The sequence below is a fragment of the Lampetra fluviatilis genome, chromosome 7 (genome assembly GCF_964198595.1).
Source record: "Lampetra fluviatilis chromosome 7, kcLamFluv1.1, whole genome shotgun sequence".
Lineage (NCBI taxonomy): Eukaryota > Metazoa > Chordata > Hyperoartia > Petromyzontiformes > Petromyzontidae > Lampetra > Lampetra fluviatilis.
The window spans coordinates 6,093,908-6,112,479 of NC_136281.1; the positions used below are offsets into that span (position 1 = coordinate 6,093,908).

Below are 18,572 nucleotides of genomic sequence, written 5' to 3' on the forward strand. Positions count from 1 at the left end.
AAAAAAACCCCAGCGACACAGCTCAGTGGGCCTTACCCTTGTAAATAAAAAAAACTAAAAGGTTTAGTTTTAACACGCAGCGATTTGTCACTGAACCGACTTGACCGTCGTAGCCTGCCGCGCGTACGTGGCCACGTGCGGTGGTGTTCGCACGTGGACGACGGCCACCAAAGCCACCGTCTGTGGCGGTGGCTTTGGAGGTCTTTTAAAGTCTGCTGCTGGGAGAGAGGATTCGGAGCTGGCAGTCGGGATCTGGTACTTGGGGACTGGGACTGAGGGGGGGCCTCCGGGGGTCTAGGTCTTGGGATTTGGGTCTGGGAAGGGCAGGGAAATTAGGATTGAATTCGTTTGCTCACGGGGGTCTTGGAGTTTAGGGTTTAGGCTGGAACTGAGGGTCTAGAGGGCTGTGGATCTGGGACCCTGGAGGGTTGAGGCAGAGGGGAGCGAGGGGCTGCAGGGTTTAGAGTTCGGCTGCTGCTGGAGAGGGGAGGGGGTGATGGTGGTGGTGTGTTGCGAGTGGAGGAGGCGGAGGGGTTGGGTTTGGCTACCGGCCAGGGCGTGCGTGCTCATGACGCCGGGCGCTGGCGTGCAGCCCCGACTGAGCCCGCCCTCCCCCAGACTCTGTTCCCGACGCTTGCCGCCTCGGGCTCACAACAACAACAACAACGTGAAGTAGCAGCAGCAGCCACAGCCACAGCAGCAGCTTGCCGTGGTCACACCGAAGCCCGGCATCACCGCTCGCGATCGGCGCCCGCTAGCCAAGCAGACCGGTGTCTCCACCTGACAATGCCCCACATCACAGAGCGATATTGCAAGGACGGCGACAATGGTTAATGGTAGCAGATGACAAAGAAGACAACTCGGTGTACGTTTAGAAGGAGGAGAAGAAGACGTTGCTTTGTGTTTTTGTTTTGTTTCTAATTAACGCAATTCGCCTCCTGTCAAAAACCCACGAAACATTGTCGCTTTGCGCAGGAGGAGCAGGAGCAGCCCCCCCGGCTCGCCATGGCCATCCCACCCGGGGCGGCGAGCCCACGAGCAGCCGACAGGCAGCAGCAGCAGCACCAGCAGCAGCAGCAGACACCGTCTCAACCCATTCCCATCCCCATCTCAATCCCCGCGTCCATCAACAACAACAACAGCAGCAGCAGCAGCGACAACAACAGCGGAAACAACAACGGAGGTGGTGGTGGAGTTGGTGGTGAAGTTGGTGGTGGCATCAGCGGGGTCCTTCTGCCACCGCCGTCTCCCGGCGGGGCCACTTTGGCCGCTCGTTCGACACTTTTCCCGTTCCTCCGCCCCGTGCTCAGTCCCCGCAGGGCTCCCTACTCGCAATGGACACCTCCGTCAAGCCCGGCACAGTGGCTCATCGGCTCCCCGCCGCCCAGCCCCGGCGGCAACTTGCTCTCATCCTCGCCCTATTCCTACTCCTCATCCTCCTTCCCGTCGTCGTCGTCCTCCTACTCGTCCACTTCGTCGTCGTCGTCTTCGCCGCTGAGGTGCGCCGTGGAGGTGTTCTCCTTCGACAGGTCGTGTGATGCAGCGGCGGGGGCAGTGGCCGGCTTTGTCGGGGTCGGGGTGGCCGGGCCCGGCAGCAGCGGCAGCAGCAGCAGCAGCAGCCCCCCGCGACCCCGCGGCTGTGATAAGTGCACGCAGACCGGGGGGGAGATGCAGCCCGTGGCAGCAGCTGCAGCAGCAGCAGGACGGAGGCCACCGCAGCACTCGGCTACAGCACCCGGTGAGTGAGTTGTGTGAGTGTGGGGGTCACGGTGAGTGGGGGTCACGGTGTGTGGGGTCACGGTGTGTTGTGTGAGTGTATGTGGGGTCACGGTGTGTGTGGGGGTCACGGTGTGTGTGGGGGTCACGGTGTATGGGGGTCACGGTGTGTGTGGGTCACGGTGTGTGAGTGCGTGTGTTGTGAGTGCGGGGGTCACGGTGAGTTGGGGTCACGGTGTGTGGGGTCACGGTGTGTTGTGTGAGTGTATGTGGGGTCACGGTGTTTTGGGGGTCACGGTGTGTGGGGGTCACGGTGTGTGTGTGGGTCACGGTGTGTGGGGGTCACGGTGTGTGGGGGTCACGGTGTGTGAGTGCGTGTGTTGTGTGAGTGTGGGGGTCACGGTGTATGGGGGTCACGGTGAGTGGGGGTCACGGTGTGTGGGGTCACGGTGTGTTGTGTGAGTGAGTGTGGGGGTCACGGTGTTTTGGGGGTCACGGTGTTTTGGGGGTCACGGTGTGTGGGGGTCACGGTGTGTGGGGGTCACGGTGTGTGTGGGGGTCACGGTGTGTTGTGTGAGTGTGGGGGGCCACGGTGTGTGGGGTCACAGTGTGTGGGGGTCACGGTGTGTGTGTGGGTCACGGTGTGTGTGTGGGTCACGGTGTGTGTGGGGGTCACGGTGTGTGTGGGGGTCACGGTGTGTGTGGGTCACGGTGTGTGTGGGGGTCACGGTGTGTGGGGGTCACGGTGTGTTGTGTGAGTGTGTGTGGGGTCACGGTGTGTCGGGGTCACGGTGTGTGGGGGTCACGGTGTGTGTGGGGGTCACGGTGTGTGGGGGTCACGGTGTGTGGGGGTCACGGTGTGTTGTGTGTGTGGGGGTCACGGTGTGTTGTGTGTGTGGGGGTCACGGTGTGTGTGGGGGTCACGGTGTGTGGGGGTCACGGTGTGAGTGGGGGTCACGGTGTGTGTGGGGCTCACGGTGTGTGCTGCTCGTGGTGCTGTCGGCGTGGGGAGCGGTGGTGCAATGGTCAGCACACTGCGCTACGAACCCCCCGGGTGACCCGGTGACCTGGGTTCGTGCCTGCACACAGCCAACTACGTTGATGGATATACACAGTACAGTACTGTATCTGAACCGGTCGCGGGGATTCCCCCGAGGTCCAACTCATCTGTTAAAAGGCTGTAGTTTAAAGGGGATCTTTGTGGAGGGTATAATTGTGTGCGTAGGTAGCGAGTATGCGATTTTTGTGACCTTCATAAGGTGCTCGCGAACATAACTTTTTGGTTAGGGGGGGTCTGTGTGTGTGTGTTGGATGAGAGGTCTATGTATCATTGTAAGGGGGGGGGGGGATGCGTTTGTGTGTCTGTGTGCGAGGCTGTTACATTATCGGCAGAGGGCAGCAATGTCCATTGTGTTGTAGAATACTCCCCAATCTATATGCTCCAAACCAGCTGGAGAAATCGTCCAAAATGATGCCCACGATCCACACGGCGTGGTATAAGGACTTCCATCCAGCAGTGGATTGAGATCGGTCTTTACGTGTACACATCTGTGTATGGGGGTGCTCATAACAAACGTATAAAGGTCGTGCCGTGGATAGAACATTACGCTATGGACCCAGCAACCAGAAATCCGAGTTCGAATACCGGCTACGGTTAGCATCAGTGGCGAATATCTGAATCGGGTTTGGATCTCCTCTGGGTCGACTCGTTTTTCAATAAGCGGTGTGTAAACACATCAGCACAGGAGAGACAAAGGTGGCCGGGAGTGGTTCTGTCTGCAGATTTTCCCACGTGCGCCGTTTCCGCTCGACAGCACTTTCCCCCGCCTCGACGTATATGAAATACTGCATGGGGGACGGGGGACTTGTGTGTGTCTTTGTCTTCTGTGTGTGTGTATACGCTTCAAGTGACTTCAAAGTGGACCTAGCCTGGCACAAGCACCGTGGTGGCATCACTGCCACTTCGTGGTGAACGCCGGCAACTTGGTGTCTTGTGTGCAGTGGTTAGGACACTTCTACTAACCCGGCGAACTCGATTTCATCTCACAGCCAACATCAGTGACTCTCTAAACACGGTCTAGGCCAACCCCTATATCGACTCGGCCTTAAATGAGTATCTGGTTACGGGTGTGTAAACATCAGCATTTGTTAGACAAAGACGACCGGCGGTGGTGCAGGCCTTGTGTGCGGATCTCAACCTTAATAGGTGGTCGCTAACAGCCCCAACAGTCTGCCAAAGGCGACACGGATGATCTTTATTTGCGGCAAAACACATCCGTGTCATGTCATACATACAGGAACCACTGCGTGGTGTTTTTTTGTACACATCACCTGTTGATTCGAATGTTCCATCGCCACATCTACCCCAATGCTCCAGAGAGGCTTATCAAGTGTGGTGGTCGTGGATGATAATGGTGGTAGTAAACGATGGGTTTGGGTAAATATGGTGATGGTAGTGGTGTTTATTGGTCTGGGCGATTGTAGTACTGGTGGTGGTGATGGGTCTGATTTGATGGTAGCGATTTGTCTGGGTAGTGTTGTTGACTGCTGAAGATGGACTCAAGATAAGGTCCAGACACAGAGCTCGAATTGAGAAATTGGGACGTTCGACTTAAGAGACCGTGACTGAAGTGTCGCTATGCTGACAGGCCCGCACTCAGCAAATGTAATAGTATCGCCATAATTACAGCCAACCTCTTTGGGGCATATGTGTGGGTACCAATGCCCGGTGAAAAATACATGGTTTTCCTGACTTTAATGTGAATTAATCTTATTTGGTCCAACTTATTTGAATAGACAGATGGTGTATTACTTCCATCAGATAACTTTCTATCACGTTGCCATTCTGGTAGTCATTTTTGATAAATAACAAAAGTGGTGGCATATTCGGAGCATTATTTTTAAGTGCATATAACCCAAAGCGCTACACTGTGTTGCGACTATGCACAGCTGTGGATCTGTTCATTACCCACAAAACCAAACAGAAAAAAACAATGTTATCTGTCTCTTGGTAAACGACTGTACACTGAACAATAAGCAAGCCAACTCGAATATGGGTTCTCCAAATACGTGGGTTCTCCAAATGCTGACTTGTCACATCTGACATCCCAGTACCTCGCTCTACGTGTTCTGGCTGACCTTACCTGGTTTGTGTGAGATGCACTGTGGATTCTCACCTGGCACGTGTGAACACGTGTAAACTACCATCGGCAAAGCCGCATGCTGTGTGTGTTCAGTGTTTACAATTCCGTGCAGACACCTAATGTGTGCATTGCCTCGCCTATACATCAGCCCTGTTAATCCCAGAGCAGAGGAAGCACGCTATAGTATCACTGCAGTTTGAAATCGTTTCTCCTGTATCGAACGTTCAGTAATATTCATACTTTGATCGCTCACTATTCCTACAAAGTAATATTTTATCATAATTTTCGTATGCATTTCTAAACGCAGTACAAGATAGATAGAGTACTGTTATTCAGGGCAGAGCTGAATATGGCTTGTTGGTCAGGAAAAGGTAAATAGAATTAAGGGAAGCAGTAAACATTTTTTCTTGTAGATTTGTGTACATGAGGGCATCGTGTGTTCACGTGTATAGAGTAAACGTTTGCCGGGTCATGTTCCAAGGTTGAGAGTTTAAATTGAGCCAGAAGTGAGAGCTTTCCGTAAAAAGAGGGAACGACATTTCGAGGCAGTGAGAGCAGCATAGGAGAAGAAGCAGTGCCTCTCATGAGAACGGATCGAGCAATACGAGCTACAATGGGTGCCTGGAATTGTGTCTCGTTGTTTAAGAACCTGCTGCTGGACTCATGTAGCCTGCTACCCAGTCTTGGCATGTAAGGTACATGTAGATGGGTTTTTACACTATACATATATATAACTTCTTTCACACCGTACGTAGCCAACCGTTGGCTACGTACGGTGGCATTGCCCGCAACCATGGGTGCAGGCAATGCAAACTCTATGATTAAATATTTTAATGAGTTGCATCATGCTGAGTGAGGCGTTTCTATATATATGTTTTGTTGAAAATTGCTTTGGTGGGTCTCATTTTTTTTAATTAAATAAAGTGAAGAGTGAAAGACCTGACAGGCATCGTTTTAGGCGTGACACATTTTCAAAATAGATAATTAACAATTAAGTAGATAACTTTTGGAAGACTGGTAAGTTAAGTCCAGCCACTATTGTCGTGTACAGTACAGAGGCCAGCATCATTGTATGTTTTTTTTCTCCAGGAAGTTGCGGTGAGGATTTGCTTTAAGCCTGAGCTGCGTTGCCATAGACGCACGATAAACGACTGTACATGGTGTCACGAACTATACTCTCGTGTTCAAGACACGAAGTCTCGGCTGTCCTTCACAATTATACACCCAAAATAAACCAAACGCCTGGAAAACCGTTGATCCTTCCTAACTAAATACCCACGAATGCATCAGTTTAACTACTATGATAATGTGATTAGTGGATAGCTTACTGCACAGCATTATTCGCAGTTGCAAACCGTGTCTTACACTTGTAGTCTGGGAAATAGTGTTGAATTGTTATTGTATGCCATTAAAAAAACACATCTGCCAATGCCATTCTATCTTGTTTACCATTTTTATTTCAGCATTTAATATAGTCAACACAGTCCCAACAAATTCACAGCCCTCTTGTCAATCCACTGCTGGATGAAGTCCTTCCCATGCCACGTCGTTCATGGTTGTTTGATCTGACACCAACCATGCTGGTTAGTTGGAGCCGAGGACCCAATTCGGATATCAATCTCCACTGATGTTATCCGTGGCAGTGAATCGAACTGAGGTCATCGAGTGCATTGAGAGTGCAGTGAGATAAACAATGTCCCACCGTTTTTACCAACACAGTGACCAAAAAAACAATACAGCCCTTAGTGTTTCGCATACCCAAACAAATGTCATCACTGCCCCCTCCTCCCGCCGTAGAGCACAGCTGCTTTTTGGGGCCAAGAACCAGCATGTTGATGGTCATTACTTGCTGGCAAAGTCAGGGGGAGTCCTATTCATTACACCCATCGTTTATTCAGAAGAAAACAAGACGACCTGGGTCGTGACCATTACCCCTTTCAGCCTCTTGACACCTCGACTATGCTCCAGAACATGTTCGATTAGCCACTCGGCATTGCTACTAGCCATAGTGTTTGTCATAAAGGGCATTTGGAGTGAGTACTGTAGTTGGTTCTTTGTTGACAACCAACTTCAGTTTCTGCTCTTGAGTTTCAAAAACTTAACTTCCTGACCAGCCTCACATAAAATGACCTCAAATATTTATTTTCGCTCTTTCAAAGATAGTGCTTTCCTATATATTAGTTTCATGGAATTGTGAATTAGGCAATAACGTGTGATACAAATACCGAATAACAATATATCCAGCCATTTGTCAATCCACTGCTGGATGCAGGCCTTCCCACACCATGCTGGTCAGTGTGGGTTGGTGGAGAAAAGAAGCTGAGGGACTGATTCAGATATCATGAACCACTAATGTTATCCGTGGCCTTGAACCCAGCTCAAGACTCAGGGGTTCACAGCACTGCACCACCAATATTTACATCTTCTACTATATGGCAGTGCTTTGCGCAAACTTTACTTATTCATGACCACTTTTTTTTAATGGTTAACATGTTATTGGTAGTCATAAAGAGATACTGCCCTAGAACTTTACATCTCTCCTTAAAAAGCACATTTTCCTGTGTTTTGGATTACGAGAAATGTTGTTGATAATCATATAAAAGAAATGTAATTTGAGGATATCTCTCCCTCGTAATTGTACACGTAGTATAAATAAGATATTTAATTAACTGCCACTGTTCTTTTTATATTCCTAATGGTATACAATATTTAACTGCTTTGTCAAAATGTATCATCTGGGCAAGTAACAACTTGCCCATCTTGGAAGGCGTGTCTTAATCTGACGGCCACGACTTGAAATGGTGGATCAGGGTAATTGTGTAGAGTAGGTGTGGCCTTGTGGCAGCTAATTCTGCATCTGGGTGCGTGAGGGACAATGTTGCAACAGAGGCGCTGAACTTTTTAACGCTCTTTGTTCACGGGTTGCATCTGGCATCTTAAGCCAGTTGCAGTAAACATGAGTCCAAAACATTGCGCAATGTCTTCTGTATTACTCATTACAGCACTGTTTGGTACATCAGGTCATCTGTAAGGTCAAATAGTGGGAGGAATGGTTTAAAACAAAGTCAGACTTGCGATTCGACTCGGGAATCCATAATAATTAAGCTAAAATATAACAAACCATTTTATTTAGTGGGAATAAATTTCATACTAAATACCTTTTAGCTCTATCGATGCATATTGCTATTCATTTAATACTAAACTATAATCCTTTGGAAATACACTGCACGCTCTTGATTATCTCGTGACACTGTGTATATTGTGTCTGTTGACTTTTCCAGGCCTTGTGCATTGTTGTGCTTACAGCCAACTCTAGATGGAAAACACTAGAGAGCACTATGACCTCATTCGCTCATGCTGTCGCATGAAAATACATACCCCGAATAGTAGCAGTTGTCTCATTTTCCATAAAGATCTCAGATATAGGTATTTGTGTATTTTAGGAAAGCGAGACGGAATGGAAATGTATGCAGATAAATAATGTCAGTTTACTCCTTAAGTGCGTGGTGATTTTGCTGAATTTGTACAGCCCTTTGTCAATCCACTGCTGGATTAGTCCTCCCCAAGGGGGGTTGTTTGACCAGAATTATTAACCAGCGTGGTCAGTGCAACTTGGTAAAGGGGGGAGGAAGGGAGGTAATACTGGTTTATATATTATTAACAATTATGTAAGCCATGGCTGGGAATTGAACTCAAGTGGCAGTGTTCAAAGCACAATGCGCTAACTGCTACACAACTACTACTTACAGGATTTAATGAGCAACATTTTAGTTTTGTTTGATCAGTTGAAAATAAATGCAATACCAGAGCAGGGAAACTGACCACCGGGGTATAAAGTTAATGCTTAACAAGTTATTGGTCATGATGCAACTTACTAATTGGCTGTGTTGGGTGGTGGTGGGTTTAACGACACATTTGTATTTACGCGATCGAACCCAAAAACCTCTGGTATGGATAGTACTACTGTATTACCTGTGAAATATGTACAGATAATTTGTGACTTGTTATTGTTATATATGATACTTTAATGTAATTTTGTAAGACGGATAGAGTCACATCCAGAAGTTCAATTCAGTAGTGCAACAATTCGTTAAACTCTGGTTGGATTAAAAAATGAATTTATTTTAAAAAATGCAATCAATGTAGAATGGGTCGCCTGAGTCGTGTGAACTCCAATACAAAATATCTGCTTTATGTGATTATCTGCGTTTATCGTCGGTTTAGTAATCAGTATCCATCGATTAATCGTTTGTGCTTAATAGCGGACTACGAGTAAATTCCTATTTTACGTTTGTGTAAAATAGTCAAAGAACTTTGAAGGTATAAGGCCAGAGTTTTAAAATACGCATCTTGTATTACGGAAGCATATTCATGCATCTTCCTGTGCGTTCATACAGCAATCAACAAGAATCAATTATTGTCGATAGGTAGGTCGGCACTTAACGCATCAAATCAAGCATGTTTAATTAAGGCCACGTTGTTTGTAAGCCGTTTTCCATTACAAAGCCAAAAAAGTCGTCAGCTGTAATTGCGGAGGTACAATTTAATAGCTTCCGACGTAAACATTGAGTGTGGGTGCCAACATAGGCAACTTTAATATGAAATTGTGGTTTATTGACTGATGATTTGTCACTGTTCAAATATATATTTTTACGACATATCTGTTTATAAATCAATCAACGAACAGCTGTTGGATCATCTAGTTCAAAAGTATACAGTATGTACATGTATATACAACTGTATTTCAGTAATTAGTGTATTATTAACATAAGAAACTAACCTTTGAATATCGTATATTGTTCAGCATAGGCTTCAATGGGTACACAGTGTAATCAACTAGAGCGGTGGCAATCCATCATTTTCTTTTTTAGCATGTAATGTGTAGACTTTAGGTAAACATTACCCAAGTATACAAATGGAGTTGTATTGCTTTTAGGTGAAATGCCCATTTTAAAAAAAACCCTGTGTTGCACAAAATCATGTTGTGTACATTGTATAAACATACGGTGTAAAATTATTACGTGTGGGTGTATGTGTGTGGTGTAGTGATGTGGGGAGTGAAAGTGTAGTGGTTAGCTCGTTGCGCTACGAAGCTGGCGACCTGAGTTCGATTCCCAGTCACGGCCAACACCTGTGACGATGATCTGAACCGGTCATGGGTGTGTAAATATCGCCACAAGGGAGACAAAGGCGGCCGAGCATGGTGCTGGCCACCCACCCCCTCGTTTGCAGTGGCGGCCATCATAGGTGCTCGCGAACAGCACTTGCTCCTACTGACTGTTCATGCTATATGGGTGACCTTTGTCTTTTGTAGTGATCAGGATTTGCACAGGTGGTTAATCTGCTCGTCATCTTAGTCAACAAATGACATCTGGGTCTGTCCTGTGACCTGTCAGCGAGCCTTCGACACTTCACGTGGCCTCAAAATGCACCTAGCCTGGCACAAACACTGTGGTGATGTCACCTCCACTTAGTGTAATGATTTAGTGCACAGTGCTATGAACCCAGAACACCAAGTTTAATCTTGGCCATGGCTAATATCCGTGGGGAGTGATATCTGAACCGGTCCTGGGCCTCCTCTTGGCCGACTCAGTCATACATTATAAGCTGGTGTTTGTGTAAACATCAGCACTGGGGAGACAAAGGCGACAGGGGCGATGTGCTGGCCATGCCACCCCCTCGCGTGGCGTTCCGGGCCTGTGTAGGTGTTCGCTAACAGCACCTTCCCAAACATCCCGTCTGACTATATGGGGGATCTTTGTTGTTTGTTTGTATTTTAGGCAGCTTAAGGCAAGCGCTGCATTCTGATTCCGAGGCAAGCCTTGGCGGAGAGTCCATCCCCGACGTCATCCCCCCACGTGAGCGGTCCCTGTCCGAGTCGGCTATCAACCCACGCATGGAGCGTGTCGGCCAGGAGCTGCGGCGCATCGGCGACGAATTCAACGTCTTTGTGGACGGGCAAGTAAGCAACGCCACCTTTTTAAAGAATTAACATAACGTTTGTGCATCGAGACCGCACCTAATGAGGGCAACTTTCACATGGTTGTTGACAAATGTCATGTTTGCACCACCAATTTGGAGAAACTGAGAAGTTGTGTAGAGAATTGGCAGCCGAGGCAACAGTGGCACTCCCAAGCCCATTGCGGTTAAGGGATAGAGAACGATGATGACGATTGTGGAGATGAGAAATGTCCACGAAAACCTTTGTAGGCCGGAACGCCGCACGTGGGGGTGGCGTGACCATCAAAATCCTCTGCCACCATTATCTACCAAGTGCTGATATTTGCATACAACACCATCTAATAATTTACTGCTGAGTCGACCAAGGGAAGACCCAAGACAATTTCAGATATCACTTGCTACGGATATTAGCCTTGGCTGGGATTAAACTCGATTCACCCGGGTCTTAGCTTAGTGCACTTAACCAGGTGCAGGTATTTTGCCATTTAAAAGTGACGGATATTCGACTATGTGGTTATTGAATAACCCTGTTACAAACTTTTATCAGAAATCCACCAGCACTGATGTAAATTCCTCAATCATTAACAGGTGTTAGTAACTAATATACTTGCTTGCTTGCATTACAGAACCCTTCATGGGTTATTTGACTCTGGAATTACCATACCCTGTGGAACATTATGCTCCCCGCACTATGGTTTTTGGGTAGTACTGTCAGCTGTCATGCAATAAAAGTCAACTATGTTTTGCTTGCATTATCTTTGCTCCACATGAACACCTGACTCCTTTAACTTTGCTGCACAGATATAATTAAATACTGCGACACCTATTTGCCACTTCACCATTTGTTATCTATTATTTTGATATCCTTTTGTAATTAAAAAATATGTTTAATTTACATATTTTAGAGTGGGGGGGGGGAGCAGCAGTGCAGAGCACTAACCGACGCTGGTCCCACACCCCTCACATGCCTTTTGAACCAGCATGGTGAAGTATGGTCAAACAACATCTCCCCCCCTCCCTCCCCTGTGACTGGCATGGCATGGGGGAGGCCTTAAGACAAATAGCTGTAAATTAAACTATAAGGCAATACTCATTCTGTGCTGGTTGCATTTTTTTTACCAATAAAACCAGTTTACCTAGACAAAATGTATCAGGAGACCAATCTTAATGCAGCACTTATATAACCCCCGTGCTTTATTGTTCAGGGCATTTTTTTGTGCTGTGTTTGTGACTGCAAAACCGACAAAGAAACGTACAAAACTTTCATAGTCTGCCGCTGATCAGCTGTGAAATAAATACGGGCAATCATTTTACGGAGCACATGATGCTTTTTTTTGTCTTGCTCGTGTAGATGAAGCTGTAGCGTGGCTTTGTTTTCGAGCGGGAATGCAGTCTAGAGTATTTCAGATGCTCGAAACCTAGTTCGTAGCGAATTGGATGTGTGCCAGGTTTTTTATATTTAGAAACACAGTAGCTTGAAGGTAACGTACAGCTGTCTCTGTTGTTACTGCCTTCTATGTGTTAGCACTCGAGGTGGAACAATGCATTCATGCATCGATTAATAGCTCTTCTTCAACTCATGATACATGCATTATATTGCATGTTTAGCAATGACCCTTCTATATGAATTAACATGTTGCGTCATTAGGTTCACATGCCCCCTGCTACCCCAAGTGGCCACTATATTCATAACAATGTATAACAAATTCTTGAATCAATTAGCAACCCTGAATTCTGGCAATCCATTGAATTGGCAAAGTAGGCCAGGGCACTTCTTACAGCTTCACGGAACACTGAAAATTGCATACTGTAGTCAAATGTAAAAATGTAATGTTGGATTACTGAACATATTAAATAATCATGGGGAAAAGGGATATTTGGTGGCATTGGGCATGGTTGTATGTATGAGTTTAAATTGTAATGATATTTCAACAGTGACATTTAGGGTTCCTTCCCCTGTTCAAGGAAAAAGACTTACATTATTTCAAGCACAATGCCAACATTGACTGACCTCGAGAAATTGCCTGGCCAGGTTGATACGTGTGTGTCACCAAAGTGCTATTACAACATGCAGGAAGGCAGATGGATGAGCAGGTCAGAGTGGCATCACAGCGTATAAGCACGCACCGTCATACCAAAACATTTTGGTTCTTCAAAATTACACAAACCAGATTTGCAAATTCCCATGGGCCCACTGCTTCATTCTGTGGCTTGGCTTGCATATCGATGCAATAGCTGGATCTCTGACTCTCTTCTGTTTAATAACAACAGCCTAGTTACAACCTGTGGTTATCGCTCCTAAGTATTATTCCCATTCCATTGATGTAATTTTTGGCATGGTGACCTCAGGTGAAAAGTGGATTTTTTTCACTTCATTGAGTTCAAGCACTTCTAAATTTAATTCCTTTGTTGACAACACAATAAAGGAAAAAAGTCTGAAAATGTGGCAAAGATAGTTGTACTTTTTGATCGGTTAGCCACATATTGCATCACATATTTCCTTGGGAACATTAGGCACGATTCCAGAAAACAACCAACATTTGTAGGTCACCAAGACCTTGGCGGGTAAAACCAGAAATCACTTAAAAAACAATGAACACTGTTATGATCTTCGTATTCCCATTAATTATTGCCAAATGTTCACAGCTAATAACCTACCACACATATACACTCTTAAGATAGGTACATACATACGTAAACAAAAGCGCTTGTAATCCAATGAGCAAGTCGTCGACTTACGAACACCCGATTTATGAACACCCACACTTACGGACCAGCTTACATTATATATTTTTTTACATTAACTTGAAATGTGAACTCACACTTGCATACTGAACCACGGAACTATTTTGTTCAGCGGAGCGATCCTCTGCGAGATGTAATGAGTCAGCCTCCCGCAGGGAGTGAGAGTTTGTGCGTGTTAGTGCGTGTTAGTGTATGGAGAATGGTAGTGTAGCGGTTAGTGTGCTGCGTTTCGAACCCGGCGACCCGAGTTCGATTCCAGCTCACGACCAACACCAGTGACGATTATCTGAATGGGTCCTGGGCCTCCCTTAGGTCGACTCAGCCTCAAATGAGCACCTGGCAACAATCGGTTCAGGCTATCGCTATACGTCTGTGTGGCTGATTATAGTGAATCATTGTAAGTTATAATAAAACTGATTCTTTTATATTCATGTTACTTTATTTAATGTTTTACTATACAGTATTTATTACATGGAGATGTACATTGTCTTCTTATTTCTGAGTTTAACAACGCTTCCCTTTTTTGTTGAACCGTAACACATTTCATAACACTGACCGTATAACCATTTAAATACATACTCTTTGGTTCTTTCGGTAAAGTCACGTAGGTAAATAAATAATAGATAATTTAAATACGGTACATTATTGTGTTCCTACTTACGAATGGGTCTCGGGAATGAATTGTGTTCGTAAGTAGAGGATTGTCTGAAAACATATTTCAAGGAAATTAATACTGAATGGCCAGCAGAAGTAAATAATAAAGTAGAATAATACAGACACTGGTGAGTCCCGCTCACTGGGGGTTATAGAGGCATGGGACATGATTTACAGCAGCCTGGATGCTGATAGTGTCAACATGGCACTTAATCCCAAGTGGTGGGGCTGAGTTGGCGGTGGCTCCAAGCCTCACTTTCCTCCAGGGCAGAACCAAAATAAACCACACTGGCGCTGTGCGAGATGTTTCCACACGACTGTCGTTGTCAGCTTTTTAGAGATTTTGGAACTTGAGATCTTGGAGAGCTTCAATAATTGTTCAAGTGTCACTGTCAAAATCAGAATGGTTGCGTGCATATCAAAATTTGTTGTTTCAAAAAGCATATTCATGTATTTTAGTGATAGATTTGCAGATGTCAAATTTATGTCTTACACATTTTCCCTCTTTTAAATTATTTGACTATTTTGTAAAGTACTTTACAACTTGGAATGATGACTTTACAAACACTTTTAATTTTCATACAATGGGACAGCAAAATATTTTACTATGACGTAAACAAAGCTAAACCCAGCTAATGGCAATGTGAACTAAAATGTTGACATTGCCCTGTATGTCAGTAGTATTTTTATCTGCAACATTACTATTTTAGAGCAAATCTAATAGATGGCATTGGCCCTGAGCTGTGTGTTGCTCATGCTTTGGCTCGTGTGTTCTTTTTGCACGTGGCTGGCACGTTGCATTAAGCACACTTTCCTGGTTTTACACACGCGGTTAGTGCATTGTGCACGCACGCACGCACAGCCCATAATTTCTCTCTGCTGTTGCATCAGGATGGCAGCGGATTGGTCGTGGGTGCTGGAGGAGCTGGGGATTGTGGAGGGCGGGAGACATATTGGAGGGGTGCATGCTAGAGAAATGGAGCTGCGGTTTTTTGGCAGCTGGTTTCTATTGTCGCCAGTCACGCTCGGCCCAGCAAGTTAAGTCAATAAAAACAGCGGCTGGGAAGTCGCACACTGAGCGGGCTGCACTCCTTAGTCAGCAGATCTGCCACACGACGGGCCAAGAATCAAAACAAGGCTTGGCTGCAGGCTTGGAATTGGGGTGGGGGCAGAAAAAAAGAAGTTGGGGGGGAGGGTCGTGGAGAAGAGGTGGTGAATGTTGCTGCTGGTCTAGCGCAGTAGAAAGGGGGTTGGGGGATATCCATTGGCAGACCGCCAGTGCATCTGGCTGCAGAGGGGAAGGGAAAGGCGGGGCGCATTAGTGAAGCAGATTTGGGGAGTGTGCATGGTAAGGCGAGGTGTGCTGGCCCAGTTAGTCAAAGACGGGAAAAACAAGGGACACGTGGTTATTGCTGGCTTGTACAAAGCTCACGGGGGCAGCAGTGGTTGTGTGCAGCATTGGAGCGCTTATTTTCTCTCAAAATATTGAGCAGGGGTGGGTGTAGGTTTTACTGCTCGATTAATGTCAATTGTTTTAACAGTTCGAGGAAGACCGGTTAGTTTTAGAAGGCCACACTTTTTTTTCTATCGCATTCGAATCAACACTTGTTTGGTTTTCATTCAAGTGTACCAATGAACAATGAATGTACATGTATAACAAAACATATTGTCATGTACACACTTTACATAACAAATATACTTCTGTAAAAGGTCAAGATGCAGCCCTGTAATTGTTTGCTCACACCACTGCTGCAGGAAAAGCCTCCAATTTAGGGTGCTATAGAGATCTCTTCTAGAGGGTGTTTTGTCCTCCTATTTCACACTGTCCAGATGTCTTGCAAGAGGTGGAAGTACCCGTACTTTATCCCACTGCACACGACCTGCTGATTGACTATCTGTGGTGTTCCCATTTGTACTGCCGCATGCATGTCACAATTAATATTTGTTTTCTCTGTGCTTCTCTACACAGCAGCTGCAGAGGCGAAACTTTGGCAGGCAGAGGCAGAATGGCCGACTCCTTCATGATGAAGCCGCGTGGTTACTCAGATTTGGACTCTACATCATCAACCGCAGGAATCTATGACTGAATGTGAACATAACTCTCGCATGGTCCTCCCGTGGACAAGAGACCATATGGGCCGAATTTCCAAGCACTGGACAACATATTAATTGGTTGACAATAAAGTGTTCTGGCCAAACTGTGTGGAGCCTAAGATACCAGCTATGTCTGGTAACTTATGATAGACATTATTGACAGTTGCTGGAAGCATAGCTTGAGCATGTTTAACATGAGACCAAAATTCTTGGACCAAAGTACATTTGTAGCTTGACAAATACTTTCGACATTCTTCTTAAATCAAGACTGATTTTTTTCTTCTCCAAAATATGCGAATATTAACACACTTAAGCATTCCTATTTGATAATGGAGGAATTATTCATTATGCCTTAGGATTGTCATCAGATACACTTTTCCAAAGTGTGATTCTAGGACAGCACAGACCAATGTATAGAATCCCATTCCCTCCCGGTTATTGATGGAGAAGTCTGATGGTGCAAAAAATGAACTGCAAGCCCAAAGAACTGCCGAGAAGATTCACAAGAAGCGACGCGGCTGGACTTTGTAGCAAGACTGGAATGGAAAACTTGAAACTACTGCAGCCGTGCTGCCTGCCAATATGTGCTTTATCTGTGACAACCACAGCCTAGCTCATAGGCCAAGTTCAGGAGGTTAATGGTCACACTTTCCAAGCATAGGAAAACCGGAGTGTACATCTGTGCACATTTACAACATCGGTGAATGCAACATGTGGATAACACAATATATCATTTACAACAACAAAAACGTGAAACATTCAATGTCGAACTAATCATTGCAGTGAGGCTGGTCCTTTAAAAATGTTAAGTATATGTACAAATAAGACCTGAACAGAGCCATTAGTTGCAAGAAAGGAATGAAATTACCTTATCTTTATATTCAGATTTACAAACCACTGAAGAAGGCTGGTGTGCGTGCACTATCGAGGTTGCTGAAGAGCCTAAGCACTTGAACGGAACTGAAATCCGTGTGACAAGTTTTGTGTTCCGATCTCTGGTTATTTCTGCTTTACTGAACAAAAGCCACGAGATGGAGAGAAAACGTCCATTAAAGTGCATTCCTTTGCTGTAACCATCACTGATCCACAGCATTGTTAGCATTGTGCCTGTTGACCTGTGGTATTTTTTCTTTTTTTAATACATTACCTCGAGGCTAAACCACGCAAAGCTTTAAACAAATATGTTTTTGGAATTTAAGAATGTCTTGAATTATCACGAGGTAAAAAGGCAAAATAGCCAATAGCAGGCAATGCAAAACAATGGAAGGTTGCTGCACGTTTTTTTTGTTTTCTTTATTGACCTGGTAATATTTGTGTGTGTTTTTTTATTTGATAAAAACAATTCTGGTTTTGCATAATTAGTCTTGCAATGTAACAATTATGTTAATTGTGTAAAATCAAAGATTGGATGATTTTGCAGAATTATGTTCTTGTCAGTTTGACTCAGGCATACAAGTCATTGTTAAAAGAGTGCTCTAAATTCTGTGGTAGATGTTGGCGTCAACCTCACATTTATCAATAATGATAGCAATGTGCAAGCGTGTCCCGTGTGTGTGTGTGCACTCAGGAGCGAAATTAGAAAAAAAAACAATACCACTGTCACATTCCCGGCTAACTTTTACGACTGCCTTAAATAGCATTCCTTAGAACACTTGAAGCCATATTGACCAGAACCAGGCATCGGTGCACTGTAAATATAGTTTAGCTTCTCCCGTTATATTTATTTTGTTCGTTTTCTCTTATTTTGTTTGCTCTCTCGCAACCCTGAGCCAACATTGAGGCTTGTTTTTGTGCAATTTTCAGTTTTTCTTCCCGTTTTGCTTTTTTTTTGCTGATATGGCAGAAGGCATAAATTGTAGATATGAAAAAATAATTGTTTGCTTTTGTTTGTGTATTTTGTCCATTTAATTATAAATTTCAAACATTTTTTTATTATGTGTGTGTGAGTTTATAAACAAACAGATAATTGACTGAAGAAAAAATGCTGTCATTCTGCAGACCATTTGTAATTTTTGCACTCCTGGCTCTAAGATGCATGTTAAGGGAATTACAACCGCACAGTAATCGACCCAGTCTAACTTTTTTTTCCTTTGCTTTCACTGGAATTTAGTAAGCTCAGAAAGTTCAAGTAAAGTGCAGCATTGTATATTGTGAAAGTTGTACATACAGCCTAAACATTGATTCCATCCACTCACTATAATCCACCCCACAGCCACTGAGTTTACAAAGTGCACACAGCTGAATTGGTTGGTTGTGATC

General features: G+C 45.1%; 1 protein-coding gene across 1 annotated transcript; it reads left to right on the forward strand.

The window, feature by feature from the left end:
• The first annotated feature begins 641 nt into the window (after window positions 1-641).
• Window positions 642-18,241, forward strand: LOC144933487 (uncharacterized). The gene is made up of 3 exons (XM_078858296.1): window positions 642-1,738; window positions 10,640-10,821; window positions 16,189-18,241. Exons 1-3 carry the CDS (start codon window positions 1,006-1,008, stop codon window positions 16,300-16,302), a joined length of 1,029 nt encoding a protein of 342 aa, XP_078714422.1. The 5' UTR covers window positions 642-1,005; the 3' UTR covers window positions 16,303-18,241.
• Window positions 18,242-18,572: the final 331 nt, after the last annotated feature.

Excerpts from the sequence above, each read along its gene's own strand:
- LOC144933487 (XM_078858296.1), top strand. The coding sequence starts at position 1,006 with ATGGCCATCCCACCCGGGGCGGCGAGCCCACGAGCAGCCGACAGGCAG. Across the intron at positions 1,739-10,639 it reads GCACTCGGCTACAGCACCCG|GCAGCTTAAGGCAAGCGCTG; the intron begins GTGAGTGAGTTG and ends TTTGTATTTTAG. Across the intron at positions 10,822-16,188 it reads ACGTCTTTGTGGACGGGCAA|CAGCTGCAGAGGCGAAACTT; the intron begins GTAAGCAACGCC and ends TTCTCTACACAG.